The following is a 20,717-nucleotide window of genomic DNA, read 5'->3' as shown; positions in this document are numbered from 1 at the left end:
CTTATGTTGACCTTTATCTCAGATTTTTAAAAATATTTTATTTATTGATTTGAGAGAGAGAGGAGGAGAGAATGAGGAGGAGCAGGAGCAGGAAGCATCAACTCCCATATGTGCCTTGACCAGGCAAGCCCAGGATTTTGAACCTGTGACCTCAGCATTCCAGCTCGATGCTTTATCCACTGCGCCACCACAGGCCAAGCTAAGTTTTAAAAAATAATTTTTATTTTTCAGTTAAGACTCTTTTAAGTTATTTTCTTAAATTCAAAATTAGGTCTATGATGATGGCCCTATCTGCAAATCCCTGAGTCTGAGTTTAGCATCAGTGATGGCGAACAGGGCCCTGGCCATAATGTCTGCAGCAGCAGATGGGGTAGACAGTGCCTATTGCTAGGGATGCTACTTGTAATCTTCTCTTCATTTTCAATTATTAGAGACCAGTGTATCTGAACACTAGTTTTAGAAGGAAGCTATTTAATTCTATCTCAATACTGGAAGAATAATTTTTACTAGGTGCTAATGCTTTAAGAGAAATCTGCCCTAAATGTACAGAAAAGTCTCAATGTCTGAACTAGATATCATCATATAAGCACATTCATTAGTCCACTGAGGGTACACATGGTCGTATGTGGCATGTAAGAATCATCCAAAGGAGCATGCTGTCGACACTGTGCAACAGGGTGACAAAAACATAGCAGTGTTAGCTGGGAGTCAGATAGAGTGACCATGAAAACCACTACAGAAAATATTCTTGGTTAGATGGAAAAGAGGCATGTCAAAGCAAATGGTCAATTCTCTACCTCCTGACAGGTGAAAGGCGGAATATTAAATCACCAGAAATCATGGTGTCCTCTGTTTCAAAATATGCATGTGTGATCATTCTATCTATGTATCTATGTATCTATTTATCTACCTATATTTACACCACAAAATAAAATTTAACCTAATTCAAAAGGTAAATATTTTGTGTGTTGGGCTAAGGCATGAAAAAAAAATCTCAAAAATACTCCATAATCATATTTTTATGCACTTACATATCTTAATATCTTCAATGTGTCATCCTGTGCTCTAGGTGCTGTTGAACAGAGGTAAACATTACAGACACAGATAAGTCCACTCATATAAGCTCAGTGTTCGAGTCAGACAGTAAACAAACATCTCTACCTATTGCTGAGTGAGATTCTCCATGGGATGTTCATGTCCCTGCAGGTCTTGATAGCAGAGGCACTAACTACTCTTTCATTCCAAACTATCTCTTCAAGGATATTTATTGAGCAAACAGTCTTGGATAACAGAGACAGTCTCCTTTGAGTGCAGAAGGCAGATGTGTTTACTGTTTAATACAGGCTGAGTAAAGATGAGGCAAGTTTCCTTACTTCCCATTATACAACAGCTGGGTTCCCACACTCATGGTTGCTCTGCTGTGAGCCTAACCCACCATGTCTGTGTCATCTACCTGGGACTCAATACATTGCCGCCATGGGTCTTCAGGGTCAGGGTAATTTGAGAAAGACATGGAGTGACGCTGCTTGCTGTGGCATGAATAATGAAGGCCATCATCCCTTATCCAAGAGTCTCATGTCTTCTGCCAGCATTCATCAAGTTATGGCAGTCTAACTTTTTAGCTAGCAAGTAGGGTAATGTGTCAGTCCCTTCATGGTTGTTGACACACATAAAATATACCCAAACACACACATACACACACACACACACACACACGCGCGCGCGCTCTCAAACTTGTAGCAGGTGATACATGCTATAAAAAATTTAGGACAGGTAAAAGGGGCAACCCAATAGTGTTTTAAGAGGAGCAATTCTAGAGAGAGTGGCCCATATTTCTGAAGAGATGATACTGGATAGGGACTAAGTCAATTGAAAGACATATCCATGCAAAGATCTTGGGAAATGCATTTTAGGTAGAAGAAAGAACAAATGCAAAAGCCCTGAGTCAGAAACAGAACATCAAAAAGAATGTCCTGACCCTGGCCAGTTGGCTCAGAGGTAGAGCATTGGCCCTAAGTGTGGATGTCCTGGGTTCAATTCTGGTCAGGGCACACAGGAGAAGCGTCCATCTTCTTCTCTCCACTCCTCCCCCTCTCGCTTCTCTCTCTCTCTCTCTCTCTCTCTCTCTCTCTCTCTTCCCCTCCCATAGCCATGGCTTGATTGGAGCAAGCTGGCCCCAGGCGCTAAGGATGGCTCCATGGCCTCCACCTCAGGCGCTAAGAAGAGCTTGGTTGCTAAGCAATGGAGAAACACCCCAGATGGGCAGAGCATCACCCCCTAGTGGCCTTGCCTGGTGGATCTTGCTTGGGGCACATGTGGGAGTCTGTCTGTCTCCCTTCCTCTCACTGAATAATAAAAAAAAATTTTTAAAAAGAAGAAGGTCTTAAATCCAGGTTCTAGGCAGTGAACAGATGAGGTCAGGGAGGTAGAGAGGGGCCTGAATTCGAAACGCCTTGTAAACTGTTGTGAAGGGTTCTGAGTGGAAGTCATTGGAAGGCTCTGAGGGGAAGCTGCCATTATCTTACATGCTTATACAAGGTGCCTCAGGTTACTGTGTAGAGAAGGAACTCGGGTGGGTGTAAGCTGCAGGGATAGGACAAGCAGGAAGGAAACTAATGATCCTTATCAGGCTAGTGTAATAGTCCGGCTATGGTACAAAATTGTATTGGTTGAGTTAGTAGGAAACACTTATTATCTAATTTGAAATGCATCAAAACAATAAGATGAATTAATGGATGCAGAGAGAACTAGATAAATGGATAAACATGTGATAATCACATAAAGTGAAATAAGGGTAAAATCCAGGTATAGATATCTTAGTATTCACTGTACACTTCTTTCAATTTTGCTATATGTTTGAAATGCTTATAATAAAATGTTGGAAGGAAATTAATAAAACACACACACACACACAAAGAAAACTGTTTGGTACCAGGATATATTTCAAAAGGTAGTGAAAATTATCAGAAACCTCATTTAAAATGAAGTAGACAGGCCAGAATGAAAAGCTCGCCCACTTCTTCAATCACTAGGCATAAAAGGGAAAACTTGGTTTGTAGCCCTTCCTAATTTCTCTCCCCCCCCCATATATAAGAGCTTCTTCCCTTTGATTTAGCAACTTGCCCACAGTTCACCTTGGTTGCATGTACCAGACAGCAATTCCTTGAAGTCCCCACATAAACACACTTTGCTGAAGAAATAGCTGGCTGACTTAGTCGATGGTCAACCGAGTTTATTAACAATTTGGATATGGGCTGTGAGTACCAGGGAAGAATGAGTCCTGGTTTGGGTCATGAAACTCTGAATAGTGATGCCATTTAATGAGCTGCAAATGACAAGGAAAAGGAGCAGATTCTATTCTGGGTTTCAGTTTGATATATCCCTTTTTTGTTTGTTTTTTTGTTTTGTTTATTTTCAGTTTGGTAGATTCTTTTTTTTTTTTTTTTTTTGTATTTTTCTGAAGCTGGAAATGGGGAGAGACAGTCAGACAGACTCCCGCAGGCGCCCAACCAGGATCCACCCGGCACGCCCACCAGGGGCGATGCTCTGCCCACCAGGGGGCGTGGCTCTGCCGCAACCAGAGCCACTCTAGCGCCTGGGGCAGAGGCCAAGGAGCCATCCCCAGCGCCCGGGCCATCTTGGCTGCGGGAGGGGAAGAGAGAGACAGAGAGGAAGGGGGGGTGGAGAAGCAGATGGGCGCTTCTCCTATGTGCCCTGGCCGGGAATCGAACCCGCGTCCCCCGCACGCCAGGCCGACGCTCTACAGCTGAGCCAACCGGCCAGGGCCTGTTTTGGTAGATTCTTATCAAGCAAAGATGATAACCGTCAGCTGGATGTGTCAAGCACTGTTTCAAACACTGTCCCAGGTGCTGGAGCTACAGCCATGTAAGAGACATATCATAGGCTCATGGAACTGACATTCTTCCACACCGTAAGTAGGTCAATTAGAGAAGTATCAGCATAAAGATGGATTGAAAACCCATGCAATTAGATGAGAAATCTTGAGGATTAAGTGCAAATGCTGGAGAAAACACTGAGGCTTCAAGCCGAGGTTTTCCTATCTCCAGGAGTAACACTGTTTTAAGTTACAGATTGATATTTTGGGGGAGACGGCTACACTTGGAGACTGCTACACTGTAGGTGCCCTAGTAGATCTCTATGATGGTATAACACAGGGCTGACACATTAAAAACGTTTATGGGAATTCTCCCTAAAAGACTTTATGTTATCATTCCTTCATGTTTTATTCAGTAATTAAAAAGAAGAGGAAAATCAATATAAATGTATTGATTTTGGTTGATAGGTCCATACCTAGAGATATTGTAAGAAACGTAACAATACCAGAGGGAATGGGGGTTGGGGTGCTGGATTAAAAAGGTGAAGGGATTAAGCAAAGGAAAGAATTTATAGACACAGACAAGAGTGCAGGGATTGCTAGGGTGAAAGGGGGGTGGGGAAGATGGGAGAGGGTTGAGGGGGTATACACGGTGATGGAGGGAGACTTGAGTTGGGGTGGTGAACACAACATGCAATGTACAGAGGATGCATTTATTATAGACCTGTGCATCTGAAAACTGTATCCTTTTATTAACCAATGTCACCCCAATAAATTCAATAAAAATAAATTTATAAAATGATACTCTATCACTTTCCACAGTCTACCTGAATTCTAATCTTCAGACTTCTGTCTGCCTACACTGAAAAAGACAGTATCTACACAAAATAAGTTTGCATAAAACTATTATATATAGTATTATAAAATAAAAATTATAGACTCAAGAACCCCATTGGATATATCCAGAGGTAAGACACTATTATATATAAGAGCAGGAGTAGGAAGAGAGCCAAGTAAAAGGAAAACCTTCCTATTACTCTTCAAACACCAAACTGCACATAGAAAGTACATTTATCTTCTATAGATTGTAGAAACTAATAAGGCAAATGGTACAAGACAGGCACATCCCACATACATGAGCTCCCATTATTTCTATATATGTATCCAAATTTATATCATGGGCTTACATACCCCTATTTTTATTATCAAGGATGTTATTTTATAGAGGCTGCTCATGGATGAGACCACCAGAATTGTTCTTTTTGTATAACCATGGCTTCATTTTTTTGTTTGTTTTTTAAGATAGTCTTTTTTGATGTTCTAAGAAACCATTTTTGTTCATGGTCCACACATTGCCTAGCCTCAAAGGTTATTCAAACAAAGCCAACTCAAACGTGATATTACTGCATAGTCCCAAGAACAAATTTCAGGTTACTTATACGCAATTGAAGTTCTGAAATGGACTACATATTGCTACAATAATGAGCCCATTACTGAAAGAAGCACTTTAGCAAAATGTACAAACCTGCATAAGATTATGTATCAGCACTACGCTTACACATTATCTTGATCACCCAAATATCAAGTGTGTCATTTTCATTCAAGAAATTTCATTGTTAAGGGTTAGGTAAGAAAACTATTCTCATTTTAAAAACATCTTTTTAAAAGTATTGTATACTTATTGAATTGACAGAATGTACGAGCTGTAGATTTAATTAAAGATTCATGAAGGTAAATGACTATAAAACCATATTCTCATTTAAAAATAAAGGAAATGAGGGAAACAGACTAAGCTCAATACACATTTTCCTATAAATAGTAAAGAAAAACCTGAATTTGGTCAATTAATCCGTATCAAGTGAGAAAACCTGCATTTAGATCCCAAATAGAAAAGTTTGCCTATAGTTCTCACTAACTTAGTATTTATTCTCTGTGGGTTCTTACAGTCACAAGATAAATAACATAAGCACATACCTTCTATGGGAAAGCAAAATGCTAACATTTTTCATATACCATAAAATGCATATAAATAACCCGCCAAGCAAATTTCAATGCAAACCTATGTATCATTTGTCACTGACTAAAATTAATTTTTGTGTCTAGCACAAGGATAGTCAGTATATCTTTGAAATGGTACAGGCCTCTCTAAATCTGAAATTCGGGGGCAGAGTGAGCACACCCTTCTAAGAAGGATAATAAGTAAACAGACATCATGGAATCCTGGAAGAGGAAGAAAGTGTGGAGAGCCTCCCAGCCAACTCCCTCATTATCCCTGTGAGCACAGCGTCAGCGTGTGGAAACGGCCTAGAGGGCAGTGTTGTCCACATCCCAAATTTTCAACAATCCCCGTGGAGAGGCCGGCAGCATTCTGGAGTAAAGCAAAGGCAATCCAATGTCAACAGGATGATTTACATAAGAATTCACTAAGTGTCCACAGTGTTCTTTGCTTTTGACATAATAGACGCTAAATACAAGAATTAGTTTCTCTCTCTCTCTCTCTCTCTCTCTCTCTCTCTCTCACACACACACACACACACACACAAAATTAATGTTACCTTTTCAATTCCTCTACCCTAGGCATTTTTTATTACTATGAATTTTGCTACATAACTGTGACCCAGACACAAATCCCCCCTCTGCTTATCCTATAAAAATTATATCAGAACAAAGGTCCTAGGTGTGTCTCTGAGAAAGGAGAGACGAGATTGGGGGGGGGGGGGTTGGGAGGAAGGTGGGAGAGAAGGAAAGAGAGAAGGAGGCAGAGTAGATGGAAGGGAGGTAAGGAGAGAAATGATGTCTGACTACTGTCGTTCCAGGAAACTGGTTAATTGCATTTGTTTCATATATCTCCACGCACTCTGGTACATTAATTACATTTTATAATACCAAGCTCTTCTGGTTCCCTCTGTCACTTCTACTGAGCAATTTAATTGTATTTCTTCTAGCGATACACTGATTCAAGAGAAAAAAAAAATTTCACTTGGTGATAATTCTGTAATATAGTTTCTACATATACTTTTGGTATTGAAAACAGTAAATGCATGCGTTATGAGAACATATTACCCAGTAAGTTATACCCAAGTCTTCTCATCAAAATACACAAACACATTTGGAAAAAGATATATCTATACCTTTTTGTAACAGAGATGTAAATATATGGTAAAGGCAAATGTACTAAACAAAATGCATAGTGAGTGATTAGATATGATTATAAGATATTGCCACACTAAAATTCACAATGATTAATTCCTAAACAGCTGCTACTTCGAAGGGAAAAGGAGCGAAGCAGGGTGCCCCGGTGAATGCCTCGCCTGCAGTCACTGCACGGCGGAGGGACTCCTGTAGTCCATGACGGAGAACAGCCACTTGACAGTAGGTAAATTCATCTGTATTGCCTCATGTTTATAGAAAGGCTTTCATTCCGAGTCAGATACATTGGGTTCTGCGCAGCAGCTGCTGCCAAGAACAAAGTTAGCTCCTACAGGCAGGCAAAAATAGGCAGTGTCCCAAATAATGAATCCGTTCACAATGCATATGCTGCAGGAAAGTTTACGTAGCAACAAGCAACTATGATGGCTCAAATATTTGGACCCATACACCTCAGATTCTTTACAAGTACAGTAATTTAAAAACTGAAGTACTCTGATCCCCATGGTTTGGGGGGAGGGGGAGCCACACTCTAGTCTTCTCTTCAGACCCATTCTTGCCATTGACGTTAAAATTAAAGTCCATAGAAGGTTAAGATGAAATGTCCTTTTGACTTCCTTCTTTGAACAAACAACAAAGCCAGTTAATGATTACTTCCACTTGTCATTCAAAACAACTCCCCCCCCACCCAAAGCGGATTCTGCAGCCCTCTCACAAGAAACTGACATCCTGTGAAAATATCCTAGGAAACCAAATCCGAACAAAAGACAGGAGGCTCCGAGGCACACGCTGGCTGCTCGGCAGGCGGATTGAACCTAGAGGGAGACCCACACCTCCAGCACCTGTTTCGGGTCCCCATTGTGTTTGCCACCGGGGACAGAGCTGCCCCAAGCCGGCCCAGAGCTTCTGCCTCCCGCTTCCTGGAGCCTCGCCCAGTCTCACTTTGGACAGTTTTCCCCTACGATCTAAATTCTCCATTCGGATTTCACAAGAGGAGGGCACTCACCCGCGCGAAGGTGATACCCATGAATCCCTGAGAGGCTCTGTCCCACATTCCTAACTCAATGAGCCCGCGGCGCAACATCCACCACTACTATTTCTCCTCACTTCAATTTCCAAGCCAAAGTTCAGATCCAAGAGCAAACATCAAATGGAGAGCAGGTACCATAGTATTACGCTTGTTCAAGAAATTTCCTTTAATAATTCTTTTCTAACCAAAACTAAGAGCCCATCATTTATTATCCCATTCCTCAATTAATTAAAAAAACAATAGGTGACTACTAACATGTTCCACTTGCAGCCGTTTAGAAACAAAAGACTTAAAATCTCTGCCCCCCCCAAAAGACCCCCCCCCCCGCCTGGCCAAATGGGACTTATACATATAATGTCATTTTATTTAGAGCCCTCATCCCACTAGGAAAAAAAAAAAACGTTTTATGGGGGGGGTAAAAGCATTTTTAACTTACCACCAACCGGAACATATAAAAATCCACAGAGCAGTAGTTGTGTAAACATCAGCCGACTCATTTTGACACATTAAAAAAGGATCCAGATTGTTTAAGAAACCTATTCCAGAGAGCAAACGTACAAAAAAAAATAAGTATCAAAACAAGAGGTAGGTCCAAAGTTCAGACTTTCCTAGATGCTAATTAAAGTCAAGAAGAGCAAATCGCCGGATCAGAAGGGCTTAGCGGAGAGGTCTTGAATGGGGGCACATTTAGATCCATCCAAATTAGCCCAGGGCACTCCAAAGGCTGCTGTGTTTCCACACTCGGGCTTCCCAAATTCCCACCGATTCAGCCCAGTCGGAGGGATTCCCCGAGTGTGTCTAACCCTCACTCCTCGGGCTCCGCTGCAATCCAAAGCCAAGTCCTTTCTTCAGAAGTCAGAAGATGAAGGGAGAGGAAAAAAGATCTAATTCCTAGAAAGTGTTCCACAAACTTGCCAGCGCGCTGCCGGAGAAAACCATTGGCTTGCCCGCTGGTCCCCTGTCCCCCGGTCTCCTCGGTAGCAGCGCCGCGTCCGGAGTTTTTTGTGTTTTGGTTTTTTTTTTTTTTTCTCTTCACTTAACTTCCATAACCAGAACGTGTCAAAGCAACACTTTGCGGGCGGACCGACTTGGCGGGCCTCTGCAGCCTCGTCGCCTCCTTGCGCCTCTCCCGTTCCCAAAGCGCGGCAAAGGGAAAGCTGGACGAGTCGGGCGGAGCAGGCGAACTCCGACGTGGTGCGGCCGCAGGGAGGGAGGCGGAGGGCGGGGCAGCGCTGGGGCTGCGGCCGCCCCCGCGGGGCCGCCGCCGAGCGGCCGGGAGGCCGGGCGGCCGGGGGAGCGCCGAGCGCCGAGCGCGGCCAGGGAGCCCGGGACCCACGAGCCGAGCGGCAGAGAAAGCAGCTCGCGCCCCGCCGCCCGCCCGGCCCCGCCGCCGCTGCCCCGAAGCAGAGCGTCCGCCTCCTCCCGCAGCTGCCGCCGGTGGAAGGACTTCAAGGAGGGAAAGCGAGGAGGCGGGAGCGGAGGGGAGAAATGAAAGCTGCTAGGAGTCCGCCTCGGGGAGGGGGTGGGGAGGAGGGCTGCGCGTCGTCCTCCACCTCCGCGCTCCGCCGCCCTCTCGCGCGGGGGGCGCCAGCCCGCCGGGCAGGGCCGGGGACGGGGCAGGGCGCCCGGAGTCCTAGGGGGAGGGAAATGGACCGGTTCGGAGCCGGGGCCACCGGTCAGTTCCTTCCCCTTCTGTGCACCTCCCCGTCCCCCTCCTTCCCGCCTCGGGAGGGCTAGGTGGGCTCCAGACTCCTGCTCCTCGCCGCGTCCCGTTGAATGGGCAGGTAATTTTCTCGGTGAGTGATTTCATGGGAGCCCTTCCTAATGATTCATCCGCCCGTCTGCTGGGGATGCACGCGCCTCCCGGCAGAAGATCATCCTCCCGGACCCGGGGCGCAGCCTCATTACCCGTTAAAAATCACACAAATACACTTCACCTTTTAGCAAAATGTGAAGCTGAACGGGGCGGGGAGAACAGGAAAGGAAACAAAATATAACCACCTTGGGGAGCGGAAAGGTTGCGTGTGGGTGCTTCCTATGTGGTTAAAAGGTACAAGAAAAAGGGACGGGCGTATACAGAAATCTCTAGCCTCCGCCGGCTTGTTTTAGCAAAGATCTATGGCCCCCTGAGGAATCCCGAGGGGAGGGGGAGAGGGGAAAGAGTAGCATCTCCTCTTCTGTTACCCGGTTGCCTTCTGACCCCTCAAAGATGAGCTGGATGCGGATGGTGGGATGCGAGGGAGTTGAGCAGAGGGCGCTTATGATGGGATCGGGAATCAGAGAGCTTGGTGGTGGGGGGGTGGGCGGGACTCAAGCCCTTACCCTTCACAGTAAGCAGGGTACCTCTTGAGAGGAAAAACGGAAAACACTGGATCTGGGAAAGCTGAAAATCCAACTGAGCTAATAAAAGCTCAGAAAGACCAGATCCCAGCCCAAAGCTGACAAAACCCTGAAAAGGCAAAACCCACCAAGTGTATGCCGTTTGGGACCAGGGATGATTAAGGACGGGCACGTTGCGCATCAGTGGAAAGCCAGAGTCTGTGGTGCCGCCGCCGGTGTGGCCGGTGCGGCCGGGCCCACGTGTGATCACAGGCTCACTGGTAGTTGTTTGATGCTAGTTCTGGGGATTAGAAGGCGGTTTATAGGAACTCACGCAGGTCCTGGAGTTGAGCTAAATGCTGGACGGCGAGTCTTTACTTCCCCCTACTGGAAAATATGAGGAAATTTTCTCTCCGTTTGCTGAGGCCGTTTGAGGCTGTTGGAGGAAAAGCCTTTTGTTTGGTGGATACATTTTGGTGTTGCCACTTAATTTAGCTCTCTGCCTTGCCTATTGTATACCTGATATTGTGTTTCAAAAAAATAAAATGGTCAGCTAAACGCAAGCAATTAGGAGAGTTCTTATAGCAACTCAGCATGCTTGAAAATTGCGGTAATGAAACAGTTCTGCAAAAGAACAAAACAAGCTACTATTGTGAAGTATTGAGAGTAATTTCAGCACACCTTTGATCTACATTATTTAGTTGGGGGGGGACAGTGCATTAATGTGCTGAAGTTAAATCACTTAGATTTCCACAGCAATGATCTTGAATGTATTATTGTTTTATCACTGAAAAAAATAAGACTGAAGTTCACACGCTTTATTATTTCTTAAAATGGCCAAGTGTAAATTAATACTGTGGTCTCAGAAAACCCCAAAATTCACTGGATTAAGTTTTGTATATATCGGTAATACTGGGAAATAATGGATAATTCATTCAAACTTTCATTTTAAACATTCTGACTAGGTTTAAGTTCAGGGATTTCGAAGTCTACCTCATTCCTTTAAACGATATGCCACCACACCCCAAAATCTATCTCAAATTTCCTTATATGTGTCCAATAAAAAAATATTCTGAAAATAGTCTCCATAACAAAATGATGCAGGAATCAACAAATCATATAGACTGAAAACCTTTTAATATTAAGATAGAGCAGAAAGGAAGACCTTGGCACATTTCACCTGGAGAGATTTTTCATGGCTTTTCATTTATGGGGCAATGGATAGATTCAATGTTAAACTTGTTAGATTCATCATTTATAGTTCCTTTCCTTAAATGACCTATAAAATCACTGAGAGGCAAAAAGGCTTGTGTGCAAGAAGTAGGGGCAATAAGTTGGAGGAGAATAACGCACCAGATGCTGTTCTCCTTGAGCAGAAAGAGGTTGCCTTATTTCTCACAGAAAGTTGTCCTTGTGTCGAGTCTAACTAATGGCCTCATAAGGAGAAAAAGTTACATCTCTTTGGTTATACTATTTACTTGGAATTTGGGGCTAAGCATCATCATCTTGCATTCATGTTTACCCACTTTTTATTTTATATTTATTTATTTATTAAGTGAGAAGAGGGGAGATAGACTCAGACCATGAGCCTGCACCAGGATCCACCTGGCGACCCTCAGGCTGAGGCCAATGCTCAAATCAACTGAACCATCCTTGGTGCTGGGGTCTGTCGCTTGGACCAGCCAAGCTATGCTCGGCACTTGGGTGGTAGCTCAAAGCAATGAAGACACTGGCTGGGGAAGAGGGAGCGGGAGGGGAAGACAAACAGAGGGCTGCTTCTCATGTGTACCCTGACTAGGGACTGAACCCTGGAAGTCCGCTTTTGGGGCTGACACTCTATCCACTGAGCAAACCTGCCAGGGCTGATTATTTTACCTACTTAAAGTAGCAAAGCCACCTGACCAGGTGGTGGCACAGTGGATAGAGCGTTGGACTGGGATGCAGAAGGACCCAGGTTCGAGACCCCGAGGTCGCCAGCTTGAGCGCGGGCTCATCTGGCTTGAGCAAAAAGCTCACCAGCTTGGACCCAAGGTCTCTGGCTCCAGCAAAGAGTTACTCGGTCTGCTTAAGGCCCCCGGTCAAGGCACATATGAGAAAGCAATCAATGAACAGCTAAGATATCGCAAGGAAAAACGGATGATTGATGCCTTTCATCTCTCTTCATTCCTGTTTGTCTGTCCCTGTCTATCCCACTCTCTCTCTCTCTCTTTCTGTCCCTGTAAAAAAAAAAAAAAAAGAAAAAAAGAAAGTAGCGAAGCATGCCTCCGATTTCAGTCTGGTGCCAGCTTTCCCCAGGTATTACCTACATTACATAATAATATCTCCAACAAAGGTAGGTTGGGGTTTATGTTCTCTGCTTTTCTTGAAGGTAAGTTCATAAATGATGTTTAAAAATAATACTTTGTAAGTGTCTCATTTGATATTATATGTGACCAGGAAACACTGATGATTTTATAAGACTCGCATTCCAAGTAATAGTTTAAGATTACGACCAAAACTCTCACACTAAGTCGGCAACAGTAAGAGTCAACAGAAATGCAATATGCACATTAATTCCAAGCAGAACAAAGACACCACCTTCTGAGAGGTTTGATAAAATCTATATAGAGAAACAGACCTGGCGTGTGGTGGTGCAGTGGATAAAGCGTCAACCTGGAACGCTGAGGTCGCCGGTTTGAATCCCTGGGCTTGCCCTGTCAAGGCATATATGGGAGTTGAGGCTTCCTGCTCCTCCCCACTTCTCTCTCTCTTTATCTCTCCTCTTTAAAAATGAATAAAATCTTAAAGAAGAGAAACATGCAGTTTTGTTTTTCTTTTTGTTTTTTACTAAATTGAGCTCTAAACTTTTATTGAGCATTGTTTATAGACAAAATAGATTTCTTATCAATTTTTCTTAAGGAAAAAATCTTTAAAACCTGAACATTCTAGAAGAAGTTAGAATTTTTTAAAGGTTTTTTTAAATCATTTTAGAGAGGAGAGAGAAAGGTGGAGGGGCGGGGGGGAGGATCAGGAAGCCTCACCTTCCATACATGCCTTAACCAGGGAAACCCGGGATTACCAACCAGCGTCCTCAGCGTCCCAGGTCCACGTTTTATCCACTGCGCCACCACAGGTCAGGCTGTAAGTTAGAAATTCCATTGTAGCAATGCTTTAGCTTCAAATTTTGGGGTGCAGGGTTTCATTAAGACAAAAAGCCAGAAATGGGTTAGGAAAGTGAAGACCTACCAGCACCAAATTGGAAGGTTTGAGAATCAGAAAATTAAATGGGCATTTAGCTTCACTGTCTTTCAAAATATATTTTTTTTTCTTCTTCTTTAAACAAGCCACTTTATAGAGAAATGTACATTGAAAATTAAGTTCTTTTTAGGTAAAACTCGGAATTCCCCAAGGATGTGGTATAAATCGAAAAACCCCAGTTTATCATTTTTACTCTTTGCAACATTGTAACTGTATCGGCAAAACAAAGTTTTGAACCATGATAATAATTTTAATATCTACTACGTGGTGAGCACTTGCTGTGTGTCAGGGATTGTTCGGATTTAACAAAAGTTCATTATGTTATTTAATTCCTGTAAGAGCCTTAAGTGGTTTATATTCGTCCCATTATACAGATGAAAAAAACTGAAGGCTATAGAGCAGTGGTTCTCAACCTGTGGGTCGCGACCGGGGTCGCCTAAAGCGACATCGGAAAATACATAATGCATATCAGGTATTTACATTCCGAATCATAACTGTAGCAAATTACAGTTATGAAGTAGCCACAAAAATTATTTTTTGGTTTGGGGTCACCGCAACATGAGGAACTGTATTGCGGGGTCACGGCATTAGAAAGGTTGAGAACCACTGCTATAGAGATTTAACCCAAATTAGAAAGAGCTGCAATCTTCCTTTGAATCAAAATCTGACTACTTAATCTATGCTCCTAAATGTCAGGCTACCTTCCACCTTGCAGAAATATTGTAACACTTTAATATATTTCTTTGGTTAATAAATTTAAAAGATCCTGTGCAAAATCAAAATATGAGGAGATATGCGATTAGTTTTTATTTTTAAAATTGAAGAATCTTTTTAAAGCCCAAATTCACCATCTGGTATCTGTTTTGTTTGACTTATCCTACATAAAACTGTCTTGTCACACTTTACAGAAACACCACATTTAGATGAAATGTATGAGTTATTATCTACAAAAGGATACAAGATAATTAAAATAAGGGAGTATTAAAAGTCCATATTAGAGGACGATGACTCATTCACTCCTAGGTGATGTTTGTTTGTTTGTTTGTTTGTTTGTTTTTAACACTCTACCCTTGTTTTAAAAATGATTTGAAGGAATGAAGATAAATTGCAAATTGTTCTTCCGAAATATGTTTTAAGTATCTGATTTTTTAACATTTTATTTATTGATTTTAGTGAAAGAGGAACAAAGAGACAGGAACATTGATCTGTTCCTGTATGTACCCTGACCCAATCGAACTAGCAACCTCTGCACTTCAGGTCAATGCTCTAACCAACCAAGCTATCCAGCCAGGGCAGTATCTGATTTTATTCAATTCATTTCCTAGTATTCATGAATATTTTTTTGATATATAGATTTTTATTTGTTGATTTTAGAGAGAGAAAGAGGGAGGAAGGGGTAGGAGGAGCAGGAAACTTCAACTCTCACTAGTTGCTTCTCTTATGGGCCTTTACCAGGCATCCATGGGGTTTTGTACTGATGACCTGAGCATTCCAGGTCAACACTTTATCGGCTGTGCTTCCACAGGTCAGACAAATATTCTTTTTCAGGTAATAAGTATTCCTATAAATGTATCAATTTATGATCACACTTTTAATACATTACATAGAGTTATTAAAATATTTCCTTTTTAGAGATCTGATATTCAAGTTGACTGGAATATAGCAATATTTCACAAAAAATAAAGTGTTTTCTAACAAATTCCATCACTTGTGGTCAAAGGGGATTTTTCTTTCTTAAAATTAATTTGGAAATCATTTTCTAACTAAAATGAAAAGTTCAATGATACTTTCAAAGTTAACACAGCTTTTGAATAAATCAAAAAATTACACTAATGATTTTGAGGCATAATTTTTTCCAAATATGTATATCTTAACACTTGGCATTTTTTTAAAAGACTTTATTCTATTTAGAGAGAAGAGAGGGAGAGAGAAAGAAGGGAGGAAGAGCAGGAAGCATCAACTCCCATATATACTATGACCAGGCAAGCCCAGGGCTTCAAACTGGCAACCTCAGCATTCCAGGCCAAGGCTCTATCCACTGTGCTACCACAGGTCAGGCAAAAACTTGGCATTTTTAAAAACACATAAAGGTAGTTCAGAGTCCGTTAATGAGATTTTTAGTTTTCTCAATTCTCCTCATTCTGAGATTGTCCATTACTCCTTCCTCCATTTGCAAATGAAAAAAATCTCAACTTCCGACAGAGTTAAAAAGTAGATCTTTGATAGAGAAGATCATCTCTTATCTAGATTAGGAAAGTGTTTTAAAAATAAGTGAAGTTGGCCCTGGCCGGTTGGCTCAGTGGTAGAGTGTCGGCCTGGCATGCAGAAGTCCTGGGTTCGATTCCCGGCCAGGGCACACAGGAGAAGCGCCCATCTGCTTCTCCACCCCTCCCCCTCTCCTTCCTCTCTGTCTCTCTCTTCCCCTCCTGCAGCCGAGGCTCCAATGGAGCAAAGATGGCCCGGGCGCTGGGGATGGCTCCTTGGCCTCTGCCCCAGGCGCTAGAGTGGCTCTGGTCGCAACAGAGTGACTCTTGGGAGGGGCAGAGCGTCGCCCCGTGGTGGGCGTGCCGGGTGGATCCCAGTCAGGCGCATGCGGGAGTCTGTCTGACTGTCTCTCCCTGTTTCCAGCTTCAGAAAAATACAAAAATACAAAAATAAATAAATAAGTGAAGTTGTCAACCTCACAAAAATATAGATTACCTCCTTTAAGTGCAACTCTATCTACATATGTGGCCTTGCACCATAACAGGCTAGACTTCATGTGTGTGTGGTCTTTTTTCTGCTTATCATTTTATAGTCTGCTTAAAGCTTTCATGGTCTTATTTTAGTACAGAATCTAATTTCAGTGATGTTAAAAAATATACTTTTTGCTATTTTACAACAAAATATCATGAACCCCCCAAAATAGTTTTGATTCTTTTTCAAACTATTCCAAATCTATCTGCTACAAGTAGATATTGTATAATTGAATTTTAGTGACACATAACTCTAATCTTAATAGAATTTTTTTTTGTAATTCAAAACAGAATTTTTGTTGTTTTTAAAGACAGAGATTGTCAAGAATCAGGAAATGGTTCATCGTATCTATAGGTCCCAGATTTTTACATGTATCTGCTCACTGAAGTGCTTTTAGACATACTTAATAATGGACTCTTCAAATTAGAAAGACGTTGCTTATTCCCCCTTATAGTAATATTATAGAATTAATTGATGGACTCATGTAATCCAATTGAATTGCCTATGATTCCATTGTACAGAAGAACTAATCAGTTTGGGAGCAGGTTCTGATTTTCTCCCAATATCCAAATATTATTATTTCTATCTGATAAAATAGTGTCTGACTGCACGTGGGGTACTTACGTTCCTTTTACCACAGATACAAATTTTGGGTTGAGGCAGGTAGTTTTTGCCCTGAACATCCTTACTAATTAGCGTGGCTTTTAAATGTAACTTCATCATTCTGCCAGTCAGGTAGGCTCACTTCATAAACACAGCCCGTGAGACCCTCCAGTGCGATCTGGGCTCCTTCAGTTCTCATGACCAGTGTTCTTCCAATGTTTCTTACATTGAACGTAGCTGGCAGTTTCACATTACGTCAATCTTTCTTAGAAAATGGATCAGCCACTTTCTCTGGGGCTCCCTTTTTGCCGCCTTTTTGTAAGGCGCGCTGGCTCTTACCCGTCACCAACCTCAGAAAGGCTAAAATGCAGAAGCACTGGGATTTTTTCATTTTTAAACTTGTCTTTATATCTGGCTTCAGTCCAGGTTATCACCTATTACTCTGTTTCCCCCTTCTACTTTTTCCACCAAACACACACATTAAAAAGACTGTCGGGATATTGATAGGGATTCTGGTGATCTAATTTCCAGCTTTCATTCTGAATGGTGTTTAAATTATCGAAACAAGATGAAAACTTAATTTAAAGACTACAGGTGTTTTACAACAGTCTTAAGTAAAATATCCACTCGTCATCAGAAAATGTTTTAGTTTTCTCCAATCTAACTGTACTGTAATGATTCTACCTCACGATCTCTGCCCTAAGAAGGATAATGAATGAATGGATAAATGAGGTAATTATAGAGCACGCTAGCTAAGAGCTAGAGCTCTGGCTCAAGTAGATCTAGATTCTAATCTTGGTTCTGCCACTTACAATGTGATCATAACAATTGCCTCAGCCATAAAACAAAGATAAGAGTGCCTTCTCAGAAGGGATTTTCTGGATGATGCATTTTAAAGAACTCGATACACTAAAGATTTCAATTGGTCTCCAACACTTGGGTCTTGGAATATACCAATGAATCTCCACTGTGATGACAAAGACAAGCTATGTGATAACCTAGAATCATTTTCTTTCTTTATTCCAAAGAGCTTGGCCAAACTTCCTGACCCTTCTTGTATTAGATTAGAACAGGGTAAGATCTGGTCAGTGAAATGCGGGCACTTAGATCTGGTCTCTCGGATGCCACCCACGTCACCCCAGTGCCCTGACTGTTCTGTCACTCACCGGAATGCCAAACCCTGTAGAAAACACCAAGCCACCAGGTAGAATAAATGAATGTGTGGAGCAGATGATTTCACCCTCTGCCAACTGCTTTAGATTGTGAGTTGAACAATAAATCATGTATATAATATATTGAATTATAGAAATCTATGGTATTCTTTGTTTCATCACTAAGCCTATCCTGACAAATATATTCAGTTAGTTTTAATACTGTCTAAGGTTTAAGTGGATATGTTATTTCCTCACAGTACATGAAATTGTGATTAATCCTGGCCGACTAGCTTGGTTGGTTAGAGAGTTGTCCCAAAGCACAGAGATTGCTGGTTTGATCCCCCATCCAGATACTATAAGAACAGATGGATGTTCCCCCCCTCCTTCTCTCACTAAAATCAGTAAATAAACATTTTTAAATAATAAATAAGTTGTGATTAATATTATACCTAATTTTTAAAAAATATGCGGAAACTACTGTAATAAAACTTTTATATTAATGGTCTTACTTAATTATCATAAGGCATATAAGGGTGGTATTACTTTTTAACCCCCAAATTGAGAGAAGTTCATGAAAACTTAAATTAATGACAGAACTTTGAAAGTGTCATTATTTCAAGCTGAGACTCCTATCCTGTGTCAACAAGGCTGTGGTATCACCCAGGATAGGTTGGATTAAAAGTTCTTTTTTTTTTTTTCTTTTTTTTTTACTCCCTTAGTGATATATTTAGACATTTTTGTCCTAATCATGTCTCCCATAGAATTATATATGATTGTGTACTGTTATGACTGTATACTGCATATTATGTATCTATACACATACATTATACATAAAACTGAATGGTTTCTTTTTTAACCCCAAGATCCAATTCTGCATGATGCCCACTGACAGTATATATTCTACAAACAATTCCCAAATCTCAAGCAGAAGTTACTCTTAGTATATTGTGAGTGTACTGCATATTCTAGTCTATGTCATCCTCATTTCAGAACCTGTGTTGCTGAAGCACTCATTTTCTGAACAAATGGAAAATCAAAATATGGCTCTTACATACTTTGTCTGGAAACAAATGACACAATTTCTTATGTTTCATTACTGAAGCAAGACACAAGACCCACCACACTACCCCTTTATGGATGGGAGAAAGCTGGAAATATTTGTTCACTAGCCATATTTACTCTCCCACAATTCCACTTCCTGTAGAATTCTTTGCTTTTGGAAGAAATTATTTAAATGTATTATGACTATGGGTTATTACAGGCTGAAGAGAAAATCTGATTATTATAAGTTTCTGAACTGGGTGAGTCGGGTCTTTCAAATTCATGTCCACCAAGAACCTCAGAATGTGATCTGATTTGGAATTAGGGTACTTGCAAATATAATAAAGTTAAAATGAGACCATACTGAAGTAGATTGGACCCTAATCTGATAAATAGTATCTTACTTTAAAAAAAAATGAAATTTGGACACAGCAACTGAAACCAAAAGGAAAAGGCAGCTATGTGAAGACAATAGTAGAGACTGGAGTCGTGCCCCCCAATCAGAAGGATGCCTAGGACCACCAGACACTGAAAGTTTCTTCCCTAGAGCCTTGAGAAGGAGTATGCTTCTGCCGGCACCTTGACTCTCTAACCTCTATAATGATGGGAGAATAAGTGTCTGTTTTCTTAAGCCACTAAGTTTGTGGAACTTCATCATGGCAGCCCTCAGAAATTAGTATAGTCACTGCCTGTTTTAAATAAAAATAGGAAAATAACTTTTTACTTCCTTTTTTTGTGACAGAGACAGAGAGAGGGACAGATAGGGACAGACAGACAGGAAGGGGGAGAGATGAGGAACATCAATTCCTCGTTGTGGCACCTTAGTTGTTCATTGATTGCTTTCTCATAAGTGCCTTGATCAGGGGGCTAGAGCAGAGCAAGTGACCCCTTTATTAAGCCAGCAACCTTGGGCTTGTCAAGCTGGAGAGCCTTGCTCAAACCAGATGAGCCAGCACTCAAGCTGGCGACCTTGGGGTCTCGAACCTGGGTCCTCCGCATCCCAGTCCAATGCTCTATCTACTGCACCACCACCGGGTTAGGCCAACTTTTTACTTCTTTAAAGCCAAGTAGATGAATGATGAATTTGCAGAAGCTTTTGGGGGGGAAAAATGGTAGTGTACATTTTAAATCTCTTTAAATCAAAAGTCCATTATGCATGTACATACACATAAATAGACACAAATATATCTAAATACAAAGAATAAAAAGAAAAATTAAATTTAACAAGTTTTTTTAAGAGAATCTATTTCAAAATTTCAGAATGGAATGGTATCTTTAAGGTCATTTATTATAATCTCATTATATAGCTCAAGTATAGAAGGTCATTTTAAATTAATAATAGAAACTTTACCTTAGCATAAATTAGCCTTTAAAATTTATATTGATTTATCCTAGGCAGTTTTAGAATTTAGATATTATCTTTTGTTAATTGTCATTGCTACTTCCAGTGGTTTCTGATTAAAACTCAGTTATATACATATTAGAACATTTAAAGTTCTTCATACAATTACAATCATGAAAATATAAAAAAATCACTATACCATGAATATGTTAGAAAAAATACTAAATACTATGTGATCTATGTGGAACTATTAAATAAAATATTTAGTCCTGG

At 41.3% G+C, this 20,717-nt stretch overlaps 1 protein-coding gene across 20 annotated transcripts in view; it reads right to left on the bottom strand.

The window, feature by feature from the left end:
• Positions 1 to 20,717, bottom strand: part of ROBO2 (roundabout guidance receptor 2) — a 1,433,919-nt gene that overhangs the window by 659,650 nt on the left and 753,552 nt on the right. Inside the window, exon 1 of one of the 20 annotated variants that reach the window (XM_066241949.1) lies at positions 8,449 to 9,339. The exons of the other annotated variants lie outside the window; for them this stretch is intronic. Coding sequence (XP_066098046.1) covers positions 8,449 to 8,509 — 61 coding nt within the window. The 5' untranslated portion in view covers positions 8,510 to 9,339. Of the gene's footprint in view, positions 1 to 8,448; positions 9,340 to 20,717 lie in introns of those variants that run through there. 20 annotated transcript variants of the gene reach the window in all.

Source organism: Saccopteryx bilineata, chromosome 8 (assembly GCF_036850765.1).
Source record: "Saccopteryx bilineata isolate mSacBil1 chromosome 8, mSacBil1_pri_phased_curated, whole genome shotgun sequence".
Lineage (NCBI taxonomy): Eukaryota > Metazoa > Chordata > Mammalia > Chiroptera > Emballonuridae > Saccopteryx > Saccopteryx bilineata.
Note: the sequence above shows the minus strand (reverse complement) of the source record. Positions and strands in the feature narration are given on the sequence as shown.